This window comes from Tympanuchus pallidicinctus, unplaced genomic scaffold (genome assembly GCF_026119805.1).
Source record: "Tympanuchus pallidicinctus isolate F22 unplaced genomic scaffold, pur_lepc_1.0 scaffold19, whole genome shotgun sequence".
In the NCBI taxonomy this organism is placed as follows: Eukaryota; Metazoa; Chordata; class Aves; order Galliformes; family Phasianidae; genus Tympanuchus; species Tympanuchus pallidicinctus.
This window is the reverse complement of record NW_026294710.1, coordinates 2,799,920-2,818,334: the sequence shown is the minus strand read 5'-3', so window position 1 is coordinate 2,818,334 and position 18,415 is coordinate 2,799,920. Positions and strand designations below refer to the sequence as shown.

At 37.0% G+C, this 18,415-nt stretch overlaps 1 protein-coding gene across 7 annotated transcripts in view; it reads left to right on the top strand.

The window, feature by feature from the left end:
* Nucleotides 1-18,415, top strand: part of KIF21A (kinesin family member 21A) — an 85,134-nt gene that overhangs the window by 33,475 nt on the left and 33,244 nt on the right. For 5 of the 7 annotated variants that reach the window (XM_052680813.1, XM_052680809.1, XM_052680811.1 and 2 more), the window contains exons 4-13: nucleotides 444-593; nucleotides 1,401-1,535; nucleotides 3,663-3,830; nucleotides 5,831-5,946; nucleotides 9,904-10,099; nucleotides 10,834-11,023; nucleotides 11,691-11,754; nucleotides 12,303-12,500; nucleotides 15,947-15,985; nucleotides 18,287-18,371. In XM_052680813.1, coding sequence (XP_052536773.1) covers nucleotides 444-593; nucleotides 1,401-1,535; nucleotides 3,663-3,830; nucleotides 5,831-5,946; nucleotides 9,904-10,099; nucleotides 10,834-11,023; nucleotides 11,691-11,754; nucleotides 12,303-12,500; nucleotides 15,947-15,985; nucleotides 18,287-18,371 — 1,341 coding nt within the window. The remainder of the gene's footprint in view (nucleotides 1-443; nucleotides 594-1,400; nucleotides 1,536-3,662; nucleotides 3,831-5,830; nucleotides 5,947-9,903; nucleotides 10,100-10,833; nucleotides 11,024-11,690; nucleotides 11,755-12,302; nucleotides 12,501-15,946; nucleotides 15,986-18,286; nucleotides 18,372-18,415) is intronic. The other 2 variants (XM_052680814.1, XM_052680810.1) reach the window with 1 other exon arrangement.

The following is an 18,415-nucleotide window of genomic DNA, read 5'->3' as shown; positions in this document are numbered from 1 at the left end:
TATCTAAGAGACAAGCTGTACACCTTGTTATTGCTGAAGTAAACTAGGTCTTCCAGTGTTCTATACCTGTAAGTGTTTTAATTTTTAACAAACTGCACTGATTTGTCACTGTTAATCTTAAGCAGTGGTTTTAGTCCCTCTGGCTACTGTTTGCCTAGAGAGAATTCTGAACTTGAAGAAGGACAGTGGAAATGCTGTGTGAAAGAAGCTGTTGATTTTTAGGGTGGCATAATAGTAAGATGCCCAGATTTGCAACTGTTCCATCTGTCATGCTATTGTCATTGTAAGTTTGTGTTTTTCACAGCATCCTTTATTGAAAGCCTTGGCATATGGTGGATATTTAGAACCTTCTGTGTGTGCCATGCACATGTATATCAGTCTTTGGAGGAATTCTTTTCTTACATTATATAATTTTTTTTTTTTTGCCTTTTTTTTCTCCTCAGCTTTACAATGAAGAAATTCTTGATCTCTTTGATACCACTCGTGATATTGATGCAAAGAATAAAAAATCAAATATTAAAATACATGAAGATTCAGCTGGAGGAATTTATACTGTGGGAGTTACAACCCGAACTGTGAATGGAGAATCAGAGGTGACCACTGAAAATAAGTTTCTCTGTAGCATACTGAATGTGTTCTAAAAATGTTACCTGTATGTTTTGCTAAACGTCATTATACCTTTCCCGCTTCATTCTTACTCTTCATCCTCATGTAGTAATGGTTGTAACACTTTTCAGAACTTAATTCTGAGGAAATCTTAAGAAGCAAGTATAGTTAACATTCTGTTCAATGAGCAAATAGAGATTACACTTGCTAACATCAGCTTTCTGCCTCTTAGACAATTTGGGTGCAGACTGAGTTGAAATTTTCTTTTGTTTCTCTAGACTGAAATATAATGTCTAATATCAGTGTTCCCTTAATTCCAGAGACAGTCATTTGCAAACAGTGTTGTTCCATTGGAAAGTAAAATTTTGACTTGTATGTAAATTTGATCTCCCAAATCTCATTTGTTACTTTTTCCCGTGACAGGAAAACTTTGCATGATGACTGATGTGAGGTAAACTGCCATTCAGAAGAGTCTGTACATTGCAACTCTGATACAGTGCCATTGTACTGTATGTTTTTGTACAGAAAGCACAGAAGTCGTATATTTGTGCTAGAGATGAATTGGAGCATTGACATCTTATTACCAAGGGACAGTAAAAAGAGGGGTACAAATATTCAAATGGTTTCTTTCAAAACCAAACAACAACAAATCTTATTTTAAAAATTTTTTGCATATGGGAATTGTTAACAAGGAGAAAAAGTTTACTTGTATCTAAACCAAAGCAATAGGTGTTACAAAGCACATTTTATTTAAATTGCAAGCCATGCAATGTCCTTCTTTGTCTGTTTTCCAGATGATGCAGTGCTTGAAGCTGGGGGCTTTGTCTCGAACCACGGCCAGTACTCAGATGAATGTTCAGAGCTCACGGTCGCATGCTATCTTTACTATACATCTATGTCAGACCAGAGTTTGTCCTGCTTTTAACACAGTACGTGTCTTTGCTGTGATTGTGTTATTTGCTGGCTTCACTTTAACCATTTTTCAGAATGTGAATATTGTTTTGGCAGCAATTGACATTTGAATTACACTTACTAAAGATGCTACAGTCATCATCATGCTCAATGAATTTGCTAAGCATTATAATAATTTGATTTAATCTGTGCATATGTAACCATCTTCTAGCCAGAGGCAACAATAAATTGCAGCCTCCTACATGAACCTGCCCATTCTCCTCTAGCGTTTTCTTCTGGATTTTGTTGCAACATACCCCAGTAACCAAGTTAAAATATAATTTGTATTTAATTGGAAAAGCATTTTTAAGTGTCTTAACAGTTAGTCGGCTTAAGGTTACAGTCAGCTAACTGAAAGTGCTGGCTATTCCAGGTGAAGTGCTGGTTTCCAGCAAGGAGCAAGAAAAAAAAAGCATAAGATTCTGACAATTAGTGTTTTTATTTTAGTTATATCAGTTCATTGTTTAGGTGTGTTGTAACTTCATGCAGTTATTTTGTTGAACTCCTGAGTATGTAGGTATATAGATAATGTGTTTTTAAGCACATAGAACAGTATACTGGATTTGTAATAATTTTGCGGGGGTGGATTCTTTTATTTTTTAACACTAAAAATAATCATTTGCAGGCAAAATGAGGGTTGCCCTCTGGTCCCCTGTGGTATGTAGACCTGCTTTATACCCTTGTTAGAAGCACTTCTTTCTGCACTGCACATCAGAACTGTGGACCTGGTGGTGAGAGCAGCGGTCTCCTCACTTGGAGAGGAACTGTCAGGGCACCTCAGTCACTGTGTGGTGAAGGTGTCAGATTGGAGGTTGTGCTTGAAGCTGTCCACATCACTCACTGCATGGCTCACCCAGGGACATCAAGAGCAGCCTGCCTGCTGTGGGCACTCTTCAGCAGCTGGGATGTTTCAGCTCAAATACAGAGCCTTGCAGGACTCTCCTCTGGCCCTGCCTGGTTTGTGAGAGACGCTGGCGTGAAGAAGGGGAGCTGGCCACTGCCTTCTGCTTTGTGACAGGCTGTGTTTTCGTCCCATTTTTGAGAGTTGTGAGCAGGATGGTGTCAGTGTCTGGAGTAGGACACTTGGATCCTGACTCTTTACGGCTGTGAGGGCAGCACCCTTGCCTTTCCCTGCAGCATTCGGAAGAGCAGAGGCCAGGCCCATAAATACAGCCTGAATACAAATTTATACAAAACCTTTATGGACAGCAGGTAGAAATCCTGCTCAAGTTTCCATTGTTGCTGCCTTCTGTAGTGTAAGTTTTGGGAGACTTTTGTTGTGAGGGCAGCAGCTTCTCCAGGGCTGCTGGCACTGTGCTTGTGTTCTCTGGGGTGGATGACCAGGGCACCTGCATGCTCATGATAAAAGCTAACTTTATTACTGTGCTTTGGAGTATGAAAGGAAAGAAGCTATGGAGCTAGTCCCTGCTCATGGTGCATTTCCCTGGCAGACTAGCTGTGCTGCCTGGGATGTGCTGGAAGTGTTTGTTCTTGCTGTCCACAGGGCAAAAAGAGAGGAAGGTCCAGGCCATCCTATGATTCTATGATAAGCTCTTCTTTTTTCCATGTTCCTTCTGCTGTCCATATTTCCTGGTCAAACTGAAAGTACTGATGGAATGCTGGCTGCTGGGAAAACTGGCATAAAAAATGCGTGAAGTAACATTGAACACACAAGTCACAGTGAAACATTATGGGGATTGGAGAGATGTAAAATCAAAGTAACTTCAGCTTGTTTGGCAGGTTTACAAACTAAGTTTTTCTGTAATTTTGCATGGTAATAATGTCATAACCATTTCATTTAATATTTTGTAAGCATCTGTTTATCCCCCCAAAAACCAATTGTAGGCCTTACTTAGAAATAATAGATATTGACTAGCATCTAGAGGTGGGTCTTAAAGACTGATATGTTAGTAAGTATTACTAACAGATTTAAACAGGTATTAAACAGGTTTTCTCAAGAAATGCTGTTGCTATTACAAGAGAATTAGTAGATCAGGAAGAGAGACATTACAAAAAGCTATTCCTGTAAATAATTGTTGATTGAATTTTGTGGTTGACTAGCATAAAGGATCTTACCAAGCTTTATGGGCTCTCCTTTGTTTCAGGATAATGCCACTGATAACAGGATAATATCTGAATCTGCTGAGATGAATGAGTTTGAAACTCTTACTGCCAAGTTCCATTTTGTTGACCTAGCAGGATCTGAAAGGTTAAAGCGAACGGGAGCTACAGGAGAAAGAGCAAAAGAAGGCATTTCCATCAACTGTGGACTAGTAAGATTTTGCAATTAGTTTCCATAGGCTGTTGGTACAGACTGTATTTCTCAATCCCTTGCTTCTGATAATTCCTAAAAGTAGAAGTACATCATGTGCAATTGAGGCCTGTAGAATAAAATGTAATAGAATAACATATTGATTCTTACGAGGTTCTAGCTTGCTTACAATTTCTGGGTTACACTAGACCCTAATTAGAAAGTTATGCTGCTTATTAATTGTTGTGAAGTATAGATAGTTAAAATACCTTGTGGAGTTCCTTTCACTTATTAGTTTTTTTAAATTCCTTCAAGACTCGAACAATTGAGGAAAATTTGCAAGTTGTTTGCAAGCAGTAGAGGCATGGAAAGCATGAACAGTGGGCAAATTCAACTGATAATTAAATGCTGGTTCTATGTTACTGTTATGAAATGTAGTGTAAAACAACCCTAGGCAAAACATTTCAAAGTGGAAAAAACATTTTAATTGATAGCATCACTTCATTTTTTTTTTTTTATCTGTGTACTGGCTCTTTATGCATTTTTTTTTAATTAGCTATTAAATATCGTGCTTATGAGTACATTTGAAAAGTAGAACTTGTGATTATCAGTAAAGACTGTGGTTTTGCACCTTTGTTTTTAGCTACTTGGCTGTGTGTAGGCTCTTTGAAGACTCAATAGCACAAGTTCATTTCATGTTTGAAAACATATTGAAATATTTTTTTTCCTGGTCTAGTGTATAGTATCAGGGATGCAACAGGAATTTAATTGGTAATCCTCTTACTATCAGGATAGTGGTTATATTTTGTAGTTAGTGGAAGAGGATTCACTTCAGTTTCATCATTGACATAAGCATAGAGTCAATGGAAACCTGGGCTTTTATTGAGGCAAATGTATCCTTAAGGAAATGAGATACAGGATGTCCAAGGGTGAAAATGAAAGTGGCGAAAATATTACTTAACATGAGCACAAAACTTTCATATTTTCCCTGAATTCCACCCCTCAGCTTTGGGAAATACAGACAAAAGTGGTTTAAACAGTTCCAAACATTTATGGGAAGTGGAGTACGTGCGTTTCTGTTGTTGTTGGATACAGTAAAACATTTGCAAGACTGTATTAAGAATTGATGGTGCAGAATGCCACCTAGAGGAATGTGTTTTAATTTGCATGTGAATAATCCTGTTAAAATATGTGGAGTTGTGCATTAAAAATAACTTCACAGGCAAATGTTTGGCTGATTATAAACGTGAAATAAAGCTTTTTTAGTAGTGCGATTGCCATCGACTACATAATTTAAAGCCTTAAATACTTGAACTAATTTGCATTTGAAGATTTTTATCCATAGAGCAGTAAATTCTGTTTATCACAGTAATGCTCTTTGTATTATTCTAAGCTTATCATAAAGCAGCTTGATAAAAAATAATTTTTAAAAAGAACATGGCTGCTGTTAGGGACGTAGATGAGCTGTAATAGTCATTGAAACAAAATGTTTGTTACATAGAATCCTAGAATCCTCAGAGTTGTACAGGACTTTTAAAGGTCATCTAGTCCAGCTCCCTTGCAGTGCACAGGAACAGCTGCAGCTCCATCAGGTGCTCAGAGCCCCATCCAGGCTGACCTTGAAAGTCTTCAGGGATGGGATGAAAGGGTTCCACCACATTTCTGGGCAATCTGTTCCAGTGCTTCACTATAAAAGACTTTTTCCTTATATCTACCCTAAATCTACCCTCTTTCATGAAGTAGTTCTAAGTTTAGTTTGTTACTGATGTGAGATATCAACAGACAGCGCACACCATTGTGCTAATCTCTTTTCTCCTGAGGATACAAGACCGCAAGTCATTTGATTCACTGTTAGCATGGAAATTTGTAAACTGTACAACATGAAAAGCATTTTAGTATGTTAAGTTTTGTGTGTTTTCTTGTTCTTCCACAATTTATGACCTCAGTTTTTAACTTATTTTAAAACAAATCTACTCAGGAATTGAGTTTAACTTCTGTGCTATGTGATTTGGTGTTTTATAGCTGGCACTTGGCAATGTAATAAGTGCACTGGGAGATAAAAGTAAGAAGGCAACTCATGTACCATACAGAGATTCAAAGCTTACAAGACTACTCCAAGACTCTCTTGGGGGAAACAGGTATGAAAACACTGTACGTGCTTCATTTTGAATGAAAGTGAGTGAGTACATCTTCCAAAAGTAAAATAACCCTTACACCTATCACCGTGATAGAAACAATAAATCTCTGCTGGAGGGAGGCTCCAAAAAAAAAACCAAAACAAACAAACAAAAAAAAACCCCAACAAAACCCCCCCCCCCCAAAAACTACAGTCATAATAAAAAATGCTGGCAATGCAAGGAAATACTGCAATGGTTTTTGCATCGTTCTTTTCACTGCTGCTACAGCTTTACTAAACACGAGGCTTTGAGTTGCTTTGAAGTTATTGTTTCCAGGTAAAGGGTAAGTCCATCTTAGATGATGGGTGCCAGAAATGTTAAATCTGTTACTGTGTTACAGCATTATTAATTACAGCATATTTTAAAGCTTCCTGCTTCAAGCAGAGATTTTTTTTAATTGCTTTTTTCCCCTCCTACCTTAATTGTTAAGCAATATTAGCATTTGATGTGTTGCAGCATAGTAATATACAGGAAGCAACTTTTCTTTCCTCACTTCTGTAAAATTCTTTAAAATATGAAGCTGTAAAACAAAACAAAAGCCCAGAAAAACAATGAAAACAGTATCAGAATTCTCTCTAGAGAGCTTTATCTGATTATTGCTATTTTAACTTCTTAATCTGAAGGTTTATGTTAAGATATGTCCTTAAAACTTTTGTCGCTGATTTCCCTTCACTCCTGTGCCTTACCTGCATGTGATTATGCCATTATTTTTCTTAGAAATGGGTGATACTAATAAATGGATTATTAGTACCAATCCTCTACCATAATTGAAATCAGTCACTATGGAGGTGACTTTTTTGCATTCAAGGGGCCAAAGCTTGGGCTTAAATGTTACTTTGCACTTACTTGCATTTACAAAAATAAATACATTTCATATTTTGAAGTCCTCATAGATGCTGGCTTCTGTTGAAGCTAGGCCTTGTAGGAGCTGGATGAAGGCCTAAAACACAGATTTTGCAGGTCAGGTGGTATAGCTAAGACTGCACATCCTTGTGGGCACTGCCTCACTGTCTTGTCTGCTCTGATCGCTGTGAGCAGGAGCTTGGTGTGGTCAGTGTCAGGTTCCAGGCACAAAGTACCTTTTTTGAACAAGGCAGCTCAGCACGCATGCTGCCATCTCTGACCATGGCCATCTATCTCAGGATATTATGTATGTGTCCAACTATCTGATGGTGAATTAGAAGCCATTAAAATGAAATGTCTGTATCACTAGAACTGTTCTTGTGAATCTGTTCTACGTGTGTATTCTACAGACGTGAGGAAAGAGAGTCTGGAAACTTTGAGCAAACATGCAGTGTGAGCATGTAGAAATACAAAATCCAGTGTGGTTGAGTACATTTTAGTAAGACAGTATGTATATTCATCTATTTAGTCTGATATGGCTGATTGCTGTCTTTAAGAGAAAGTGAAAGCGTTCTGTTTCACAGAAGAACAGGGAGGAAAAGAACAGAGGAGTAATTTAACTTCAGATAACTTCAGCAGCCTGCAGCATTGCAGTGTGAGAATAGCAGAGAGACAGCCAAAGTGAGTAAAATAGGCCTGTAATGTTCACTAGTGTTTAAGGGAGGAAGAAACCCAGTAGTGGGGGGGGGAATAAAGGGGAATCGGGAAAGATCATATACATATCTCTAAGCCATTTCTAGAAATAACTATTTACAAAAAAATAATTTCTTGACTGATTATATACTAAATACAGTAGTTAAAGGTCATTTTTGAAACTGCACTAACTAAAATGATACTTCAACTCAAAGCATTTTTCTGTTTTGTAGCTCAACTGCTCCCTCTCCTGTGCTTCAGGAGGAATCACAGTTTACTGTAAAAGCTCAGCAAATGCTGTCCCAGAGCATTTACAAGAATATTAAGAAATATTATTTCTGTCTGTTCTGACTGATGTTAAATTTTTTCTCTACTCCCACTCTTTCAACCTTAATTTTATTATTTAGCTAATACAAATAAGACAGCTCAAATTAACAGTTTGCTCTTAAGGAGATGTTATAAGCTGTAACACAATTTAAATAATTTCATATCCATGCTTTAGCAAACAAAAACGGTGGGAGAGCTCAATTTTAATAAATATGCAATTTTTCCTCTGGGAAATCAGATTAGATCAATAGAAATCTGTTCAATTGCTTTCCAAATTCCATTGTAGATATTGCAGTGCACATTTATCCTTAATCTTTTCAAGTATTTACTGGAAAGTGATTCAGGTTACTTTGCAGTGGATCCTGAGCTAGTGACAATTAAAGCATTGTATCAGTCTACTATCTCACTGTAATCCTGATTTAATTGTAATTCTGTAGTAATTGTGAAGGTGCATTTAAACAGTGATTCTGAGTTATTCTATTAACCTAATTCCCTTAGTTTGGGAGGGGGCATTCTAAAGAAATGTTAAAATTAAAGTGTAGAACAGTGTTTAAAAATGAGTCTCCTATAAAATACAGATGGGGAAGTAGAATTCTGGTTAATCAGTTTTCAAGACAGCTAGCAGAACCAGTTGTCTGAGGTTTGAAAAAGTAATCACATTCTAAATTGATGGCACAACAGTCTTAATCTTGTACATTATTCAGAACTAAACTAAACCTCAGCAGTTTGTGGAGCTGACACAATGATGTACAGGAGGTCTGAGGAAGACTTGCTAAAATTCATTCTATACTGAGCCTTTCCCATATCCGCAGGCTAGTTTCTCTTTCCATTTAGCTTCCAATGGTGAATACAATTGCTTGGCTTGGAAGGATTGCAAGCAGTAATTTGTTTGTCTCAGCTGAAATTAGAGGAGATGAAGATCAGAATCAAGTTTGTCTAATGCAGTCTGTGCACACCTAACACAACAACTATGCTTTCATATACAACAAAGGAAAGCGTGTTCCTCCAGCGCCTGATTAGGACAATTCAGTCTACCCAAATATAGGTGTTTCCCGTCTGCAGAGAATTTAGGGCATGTTGGCACCATTGGGTTGTGATCTACAGCTGGAATTCTGTTTTTGACCCCTCTGAATTGTTCTCTTCTGTTGTGAAATGAGCATGAGCTCCAGGGATCAAGGGTAGGGTGGGACCTTGTTCCTCCTCCTCACAGTTTTAGTTGATTAGCTAAAACACTTAGTTGGTGAGAAGGTTTTTGTTTGTTTTCTGTTTTTGTCACCCTGGTTCTTGCTGCTCTGTCTGCTCTGTCTCTCACTTGAAGTATGCCGTATGTACTCACCCTGCGTATCCCACAGTGGGATGGCTAGAGGGTGTTGAAGGAGCCCAGAAGCAGTGTTGGGAATAGAACTCAGCTCCTGCTGCTTTTTGTGGAAGAGCTCTAAGTAATGGTGTTGTTAAAAGTGGAAAAAAAAAAAACCAAACCGCTTATTGCCAGAGGTAATAAGGAGAAATTCTATATTTTGGTCTTCTGTTCGAGTGCAAGAGATGATCTAAAGCAGGAAAATCTGGATCTCAGTAGAACAGTAGGTGGGCAATAGGTACCTTAGGCTGTTCTGGGCACATATGGGCATCCAGAGGTGCACGTTCAGATTTAGTAGGTTGGTACCTTGTAAATTAATGTGTCCTGACAACTACATGATCCAAATCACTATTTGAGGCTTCAGGTTGGCTTTAAGAATTTAAATCTCAATTGGTATTAAATTACAAATTATGTAAGTATTAGGAAAGCATTTCTAAGAGCATCCATTAATTGCTTTTATAGTTTTACGCATGATGATCTAACATCTCCTATGCTAAACTAGAGTGATTAATGATGTAACAGTTCTGGAACTCTGTGGTTGACAGTGTTCTACAGTACTTTGAGCTAGAATCTAGTCTAGAATCTTTACACAAATATTGTGAAGTCAGTGCTCTTGTTTCACCTTGTACTTGAAGACCTGTTAGCCTGTCTGTCCTCATCTTGTTCTTGATTTGTAAACCTATGTTTGTAACTTGCAGTCAAACACTCATGATAGCGTGTGTGAGCCCTTCAGATCGAGACTTCATGGAAACCTTGAACACGTTGAAGTACGCGAATCGTGCACGAAACATCAAGAACAAGGTGATGGTTAATCAGGATAGGGCTAGTCAGCAAATAAATGCTTTGCGCAATGAGATTACACGGCTACAGATGGAGCTTATGGAATATAAAACAGTAAGTGTATTCTCTTAGGGTTTCTTCTGCTTTAAAATGATTATAATTCCACAGCTTGATTTCTCTTGGCTAGTTCTGCTTTACACACACACACACACACACACACACACACGAATAATAACACTAATCTGTAAAACACATCCAGTAATCCAGTTGTTACCAGGCATCCTCATGGTCAGTGATGAGAAACAGTCACTTCCAAAGTGAAAAATGATCACAATTTAGATTGCTCACATGTTTATTCACGTACCAGTTATTGTATGTTGCTTTTAAATACTTACTTGAGAACTAAAACTATTATGCTTTAAAAATGGTTTTTCAGTTATATAGGCCAGATACTCATAATACGCAACGCCAGAATTTTAGTCAAAGGATATTGTTTTCAGCAATAAATGTGGCTGCCATTGTTACCTTCCTTTGTTGTTCTTGAAGTAGTATCCTGATTTAATAAAGAATGGTCTTCTCATTTCTAAATCTCTCTAAGAAGTTCTATTTCAGGAACTGTGTGGGGAGGACCAAAATGCTAGGATCAGTATCTTGCAGATATCAGTGCTGTGACAACTTTCTGTACTGTTTTGAAATCTTTGAAAGAATCATCTTTTGCAGTGAGCATCTAAGTGGAATGTTAAGCAATCTGTGGACTATCTTTTAAAATAGATTTTAAAAATAATACTAAAAATGCTTTTCTACACATAATTTTTCATTACTAGTAATGACTTATGTATTTACTTAAGGGTAAAAGGATTATAGATGAAGAAGGAGTTGAAAGCATCAATGACATGTTTCATGAAAATGCTATGCTGCAAACAGAAAACAATAATCTGCGTGTTAGAATTAAAGCCATGCAAGAAACTATTGATGCACTGAGAGCCAGAGTAACGCAGCTTGTGAGTGATCAGGCCAACCAGGTTCTAGCCAGAGCAGGTATGTTGTGTGCGCATTGTGCTTACTTGTGTATAAACTGCTTAAGGAGTACATGAGTTCATATCAGTTCATGTTCTTGCTTCAAGGATCCCTTGGAAGAGATATGCTTTTGTAGAAGGTACTATAGGACTTGCTTTAGCAGCAAAAGGCACCCATATAGCTCTCACCTCTATTTCCAGAAACTTCTGTTAATAGAAGTAGTTTGGGACTCCGTACCATTTGTTTAGGATTATCAGCAGCATGAAATTTGAAATAATCCCTTTGGATAGGAATTACTTGTATGCTTAGTTAACCCAGTGCTAAATATTTAAGTACACGAGGACCCAGAGAGATGGGTGACTGTTTGCTTTTCACTTCGTAAAACAATCAACTGATAGAAATACCACAGTACGTTGTTCTTCTTGTGTGTTTTGTTGGGATCTTTTTGATTATTGGAAATTACTAATGGGGGGGTGGGGTTGAACACAGAATAGAAGAAGTTACTTATAATAGTCCTCATCAAGGACACAAAAAGGAACCAAACTCCTAATGCAGCTCAAAAAAGAAATATATTTAATGAATCAGATAAGATCTAAACATGTAGCCGATATAATTATTTCTTTGCTGGTACGTTGAGCCTAGTATCTATATGAAAATATAGAGTGTTACCATTCCCCTCTCTCTCCAGGAGAAGGAAATGAAGAAATTAGCAACATGATTCATAATTATATCAAGGAAATTGAAGATCTCAGGTATTTATGTAATATGTCTTTGAATCATTTGCGTTTAAAACAAATACTGGTAATGTCAGCAGCTGAATGCTCAACTGGTTGTTGTGCAAAATTTGACACTGTTGTTTTGTGGTAACTTCATAACCTGGTATAAATTATAGTACTGACAAATGACCTAAAAATGTTCGAGGTGATTAATATCCTAAACACTTGCATTTCTTTCTTGGAACTGGGTCAATGCAAAAAAAAGTATATGGCTTTCCCGCTTAGTATTCTATATTATACAGTAGCTCTTGTGTAATGAACATACAAAATCTGTATATACTGCATATAGATGTTAACATAGTGTGTGTCTATATATTTGTAGATGTTCAATAATTATTCATTTAGAATTTATTTTGATGAAATGTGTACAGTTTCCATAGCCACTGTGTGAAGTCGTGACCAGGAGATTTACCATGGTGGTTTTTTTTTTATCTTGTATTGTGGTTTCTTCTAAACATGAAGATAATGCATTACAATTGCAGATACCAATTTTGTTTGTTTGTTTGTTTGTTTGTTTTTTTAAGGGCAAAATTATTAGAAAGTGAAGCAGTTAATGAAAATCTTCGACGCAACTTGTCAAGAGCTTCAACAAGATCCACATACTTTGGTGGACCATCTGCATTTTCTATGCTTTCTTCAGAAAAAGAGACACTGGAAATTCTAGATATAGCCAAGAAAGATCTAGAAAAGCTGAAAAAAAAAGAAAGAAAAAAGAAAAAAAGGTTGTGTATAAATAATAGTTTTATTTCTTTGTATTAGTACAGAAGTGTGTGTTTTAGTTTTAGTTTTCAAACATGACAATTCAGAGTACATCTTTTGTTGCTGTTGGGGATTGGTTCATAAACTAGTTTCCACAAATCCTTTTACACATCAAATGAACAGCTGTTTTTCTCTTGAATCTTTTCTTCCAAAGGAATATATGTTATATGCAGAATGAATGTTTCTGATATAACAATTCTTTTTCTTATGTCATAGTTATGCTCAACTGTAACAGCACAGGTGCTCTCCCTAACTTTAAAGCATTTGAAACTCAAAAAGAGTTTTCGAGAACAAAAATTACTTTTTTTTTCCTTCATGTGTCAAAGAAAAGATATTCTGAATAGCTGGGAATTCTTTGGTAGCTCCTGGAATGGCTTCTTTTGCTTTCTCTACCTTCTGCTTTTATAAATGTTTTTGATTTGAGGTTTCCTACTTTTCTGCAATGTCATGCTTAGCTGTTTTTTGTTGTCCAATTTCTCATCTACTAAAATGCTCATATACATTGATATAAATGCCTGTTCAGATAGCAGTTAGTACAGCAAGAATCTGTGCACTCCAAGACTTTGATTCTATTACAAGTCTTTCCTTTTTCCTCGCAATTCTCTGCACTTCTCATCTATTGTCTACAAGTCAACATAAATTTAACAAATCTGAAATGCAGTAGAAATATAAGGTAGCTTTGTTAGTGAGATGTGCAGTGTGGAATCTTACCCGTAAATGCTTACATTACACAGATGTCTGATACTTTTGGAAAACACTTCTTTTAATGATAACTAAATTCTTTGTTGCATCTCATTTTTTCAGGACACTCTTTCATTTTTAAGTTGATTTTGTGTGTTACATTTGTAGGAATTTGAAGAGAGGGTGGAAGTATTAAGTGAAAGCAGCAGAATCTTCTGGCCTCACTTCAGACAAACACTTCAATATGTTTTTTAACATATTAGGAGGAAGATTTTCACACAGGGTGGTGATGCACTGGAACAGGCTGCCCAAGGAGGCTGTGGATGCCCCATCCCTGGAGGCATTCAAGGCCAGGCTGGATGTGGCTCTGGGCAGCCTGGTCTGCTGGTTGGTGACCCTGAACACAGCAGGGGGGTTGAAGCTAGATGGTCATTGTGGTCCTTTTCAACCTAGGCCTTACTATGGTTCTATGAAGAAGATCTGCTTTTGTATGTTTTTAAAATTTTAAAATTAAGCATGTGTTAAATACATGCTTAGAGCCCCAGTTGTTCAGTTAGTGTCTGAGTATTTGATGATTGTTGACAGGGTTGTGAGCAGAAAACTGGTAAAAGTTACTAAAAACATTGAGTAATAGATCTTAGTGTGGTAGATGTTTACTTCTGAAAGAGATACCAAACAAACAAACAAAAAGGCACCAAACGAAGCTCCCCAAAAGCAAAACAAAACAAAAACATTTGGAAGTTTTCTACAGCAGTAAATAAAAGAGGTACGTCTTAATTTTGGTCTTTTTCTGGAAGATGTGCCTATGAGCAGTGATGTTTACATTAGGGTGATAATATTGTCAGTGGGAAAGTCCAGTGGTCTGACCCAAGGGCGAGGACTAATTGCTATAAACTTTGCATTATAGAATTGGAGAGCCAAAAGAGAATTCAAGTTGAAAGAGCCCTTTTGAAAGCCCAGCCTACATTTCAAAATGGGTCTTATGTTCCCATTTTATAGAGTCTTTTTCCATTTTCTAGTCTTAAGTATGGTAAAAGTTGGCCCATCTGTAGTCTTCTGAACAGTTTTTATATTTCTGAGTTGCGTGTGCCGGAAAATAATTCCATAAATGTGAAGAATTAGAATTTGAGAGACTGCACAATTGCAGATTGCTTCCATCTAGCTAATGAAATGTAAAGTCTGTTTCTGGGACATATCATTGTTAATTTTTATTTTGTCAAAGTGTCAGGTGTTGGAAATGGATATACTGACGTATTGCAAAGGGGCCATTTACCCTGTAGTTTGGCAGGGATTCTTTGCTCTACTTCTGTTTCCTACAGGCATTTAGCTGCTTTTACTGTACTACTCTTTTATAGGGTTGATATTATTAAAGTTGTCTAACTAGTGCTTTCCTATGAAGATGGGATTGGTAAAACTAGTTAGTAGCTTTGCCCCTACTACCTTTCTTGATCTGCTCATTTCCTGCATGAGAATCACTATGATTGATTAAAGGTGCAGTTTTAAGTACATGCAACTTATATAAATTCTTCTGAAGTAGCTTGAAGACCTAAGAGTTAGTTTTTGAATAAGCAGCAGTTATGTAGTGCTTCATATCTGTAGCCTTTAAGAAGCATGCATCATAAAGATTGTTGGAGACAGTTTATACCCCAGTAATGTTTTGACATCTGAAATACTGACATATACTTCCGCTAACTTCTGACTCACCAGAAGTCCCACAGCAAATCTCCCATGTTTGTTAGTCAACCTTACACATCTTGTCACCTTTTTTGATTGTTGTCTTTTGACTTCTATAGCCTTTATTAAACTAAATTAGTGATAAAATCACATAGGGTTCAGCATGTTAGCACCTAGCTGGCACTGAGGAGAGGTGGCAGGCAATGTCAAGTGGAAGGGCTCACACTCAAAGCTTGCTCATAATGGGAACATGAAGAATATACTTTAGGACATTCTACACTTACTTATGTTAAGTGCTTCTAAACAGATGCTTCTAAACAGCTATAATGCCCTTTGCTAAGGATGAAAAAGTGCAAGTAAAAATACTAACTTTTTGTCCATCTCATTGCTTTTGATGCTTTTTTTTTTTTTTTTAAATAACAAGCAATCACTGGAATGTACTTCTGAATCCCAGGAAAAAAAAAAAACCCTGCAATTCTCTTCTTACTTAAAAACAAATAACAAGACTAAACAAAAGAAATAATTGCAGTTCAAAAAAAGTTTGAATTGTATTCAGAATATATGATTCAGAATATTATTACTAAAAAAAAAATCTTGTCCTTGTTCCGCGATGTTGCTGATAATATATGAGTGGCAGCACCTATTGTATTTTTCAATGTTTTACTTGCAAATTTTAACAGGAAAAAGAGGGTTTCTTTGGTTTTATTTAGTTTTCTTTTGAGGACTAAGAGATTTTTGAACCCACGTTAGAAACAATTCTCAAAGTGAAATATATAACTTCTTCACGAGTATAACTTGAATTTCTAATCATTGGTGGTGACAGATCAGTTAACCTACAAATGCTGCTGCTTTGTTTTCTGTTTACTTTCCAACTGTTCAAAATGTATTGCCTTTTTACTACTTGTTGTCTTTTGACAGTATTTTTTAAAATTTGGTTTTAAACTCCACAAGCTCATATATCATTTTTTTTACCTTCTTATCACTTTCGCTTTTCACTGTCTGGTTTGTCCTTCATTGACTTGGCCTTCCAATACTGTACCTCGTGCTTTTGAAGGCTACAGAAACTTGAGGAAAGCAGTCAAGAAGAAAGAAGGTTGGAATATTTCCCAGGTTTTTAATTAACTGTCATTTCAATTAACTGGTTGTCATACAAGGAAAGAAGTTGGGTAGATTATTAACCCAAGAGTAGTTCATTTGGCTCTTCAAAATTCTGTCCTGTGTTTTGGCTTTTGGCAAGTGCTTTAATAGGAAGAAATCTCTATTGTGGAATTGAGGTTGACTTTGGGATTGCAAGCAGTTGTGGGACGGTGATGCCTTTGGGAATCGCTGTAGAATTTGGTAGTTTTCTTTCTTGCATGGCCTGCCCTGTATGAGATGGAAGGCAGGAGGAAGGTGCTGTAGCTAATATCATATAAAATATTATAGTAGGCAATACAGCAATTCAATAATTTTAGCATATGAGTTTGGGCCTTCACACTTCAGTTAAGTCTGTTCATAATCCCTTTAGTTTTATTTATTTATTGAAATTGCATTGCTGAAACATTAACCATTCTTTCAGTTCAGTTTCAGCCAAGGTAGTAGATATATTAGATAGTCACAGAGAACAGTCACATTGAAGAGGAAGGAGCTTTTGTTTTTCAGCTGTATACAAAAACCCACATTGGATTCATGTAGAGTGATAATGTGAACCTGCAGAGCAGTAGAATACCCATTGAACAGTGTGGTTCTGCCTGGAGCTGCTGCTGGCCCTCCTTCCTCCTGCCTTCTCCCATTCATTAGGCAGAACACAAGTTCTCCAGTGGTGAGCTTCGTACTGTCTGCAGGAGAAGGGAACCTGGGAATTTTTTCTCATTGTGCATGAAGATTGCAACTAGGATCTGTTAGCATTTAGACTTGCTGTCCAACATAAACCAGAACATGTGGGCCGAGTGAGATGAGAATCTGTGGAAATGAGATTGCATGGCTCAGTATTCCTTGTCTGGTGTTTGTTTTCTGTTCTAATGGAGGCAGGCTGCTGCCCAAGTGAAGGCAGTCTGCCCACTTCTGTTCAGCTTCAGCTGGGCTCTGTGCCATTGCTGGGGAGCGGGACAGGGGGAGCCATCTAGCGTTGATCTGTTTAAAAAGCAATAGAAAGAAATAAACCTGCTTATACACAGAAGCGCTGTCTCTTAATTAGCACTCTTCAGAGTAGAGCTCTTTTATTTAAAGTGACTTTTAGATTTGAGTAGTTTCTCAAATCTTCTGAACGTTTTTTTGTCACTGCACTGAGTACTGGATTTATCAGTTATGTCTCTCGTCTGGGCTCCTCTTGGTGTCAGTAGAGGAAGATGAATCTGCCTAATCAGGGACAGCACATAACTTGTCCCACCATTATGCAGTTGAAATTGGGTGGAGTAGAGTCCACCCTATGTGATCCCAACCATGTTTTTCACTATTACTCCCTACTGTGTCTACTCCAGTTCTGTCACAATTTCCTTTCTGTTGAGAATCTTTTCCATTTTGCATGTGTAGTTTTAGAGGAATTGATAGTTTGTCCTCTATAATTTGCAGAGTGCTGTCAACTTTAAATTTCAGCGTTTGCATGTGGCATCTCAACTGTGCACTTAAAAGTTAAGAAGCCATCCTAATGGCTAATACACCAAGTCAAAACTGCTGCAATTTGTATAAGCCCTCACTATGGTTACAGTCCAAGTCCTCAAGAGAGGAGGAATGTGAAAGTACTTGTCAGTTACATAAGTTTTGAATTGCACTCTGAAAAACAGAAACACAGATGTATACTAAAACGCAATCTTGTTTGTTGGGAAAGTTTCTTTTTGAAACACATTCTTATAGCAACAATTCTGTTTTTGTAAACTATTTTTATTATGTTTGCCTCTTTGGAGCGTTCTCTTGATGTCTAACTAGACAACTGATCCAAAAAATAGTTATAGTATGGTATGTTAGGAAATATGCATAAACCTTAAGAGAAAACTTATGCGTGGTAGACTCTGTTATAACTTGAGGGCATGTATCTATAATATATATTGTACTTGCACATAATATTCTTTCTTTGTTTAGTAAAAGCTGTTTTGGGTATGCTGCAACTTCCATGCAAAAAGAGTACAGCTGTGGTTTACAAACATTTATATTTTGATTGTCCCAGTCGTGTAATATGGTCTAAAACAGTGTAATATTCATTAATGTTACTGGGCAAATTAAGATTAAGAGCAAAGAAGCATTATTTTTGTTTTCTGTAGGAGCTTGGAAGTTGTGTTTTACTCATGCACAACCTGTATACTTTGTCTAAGCACACTTTGGTTTCATCTTTGTTTTGAATTAAAACTTAATGTTTGGGGGGATGGGAAGCACTTGCTATTTCAGTTTGTGAATATTTTGTCTGTGCCTTTTCTACTAGTGCTAAGGATGACAACACAGATAACGAGCAGGAGAAGAGAGATGAAAAAGGCACTTCAGAGAGAGCAAATAATGAATTGGAAGCCGTAAGTATTTACAAGTACTTGTGTTGATTTGTTTATTGCCTGTG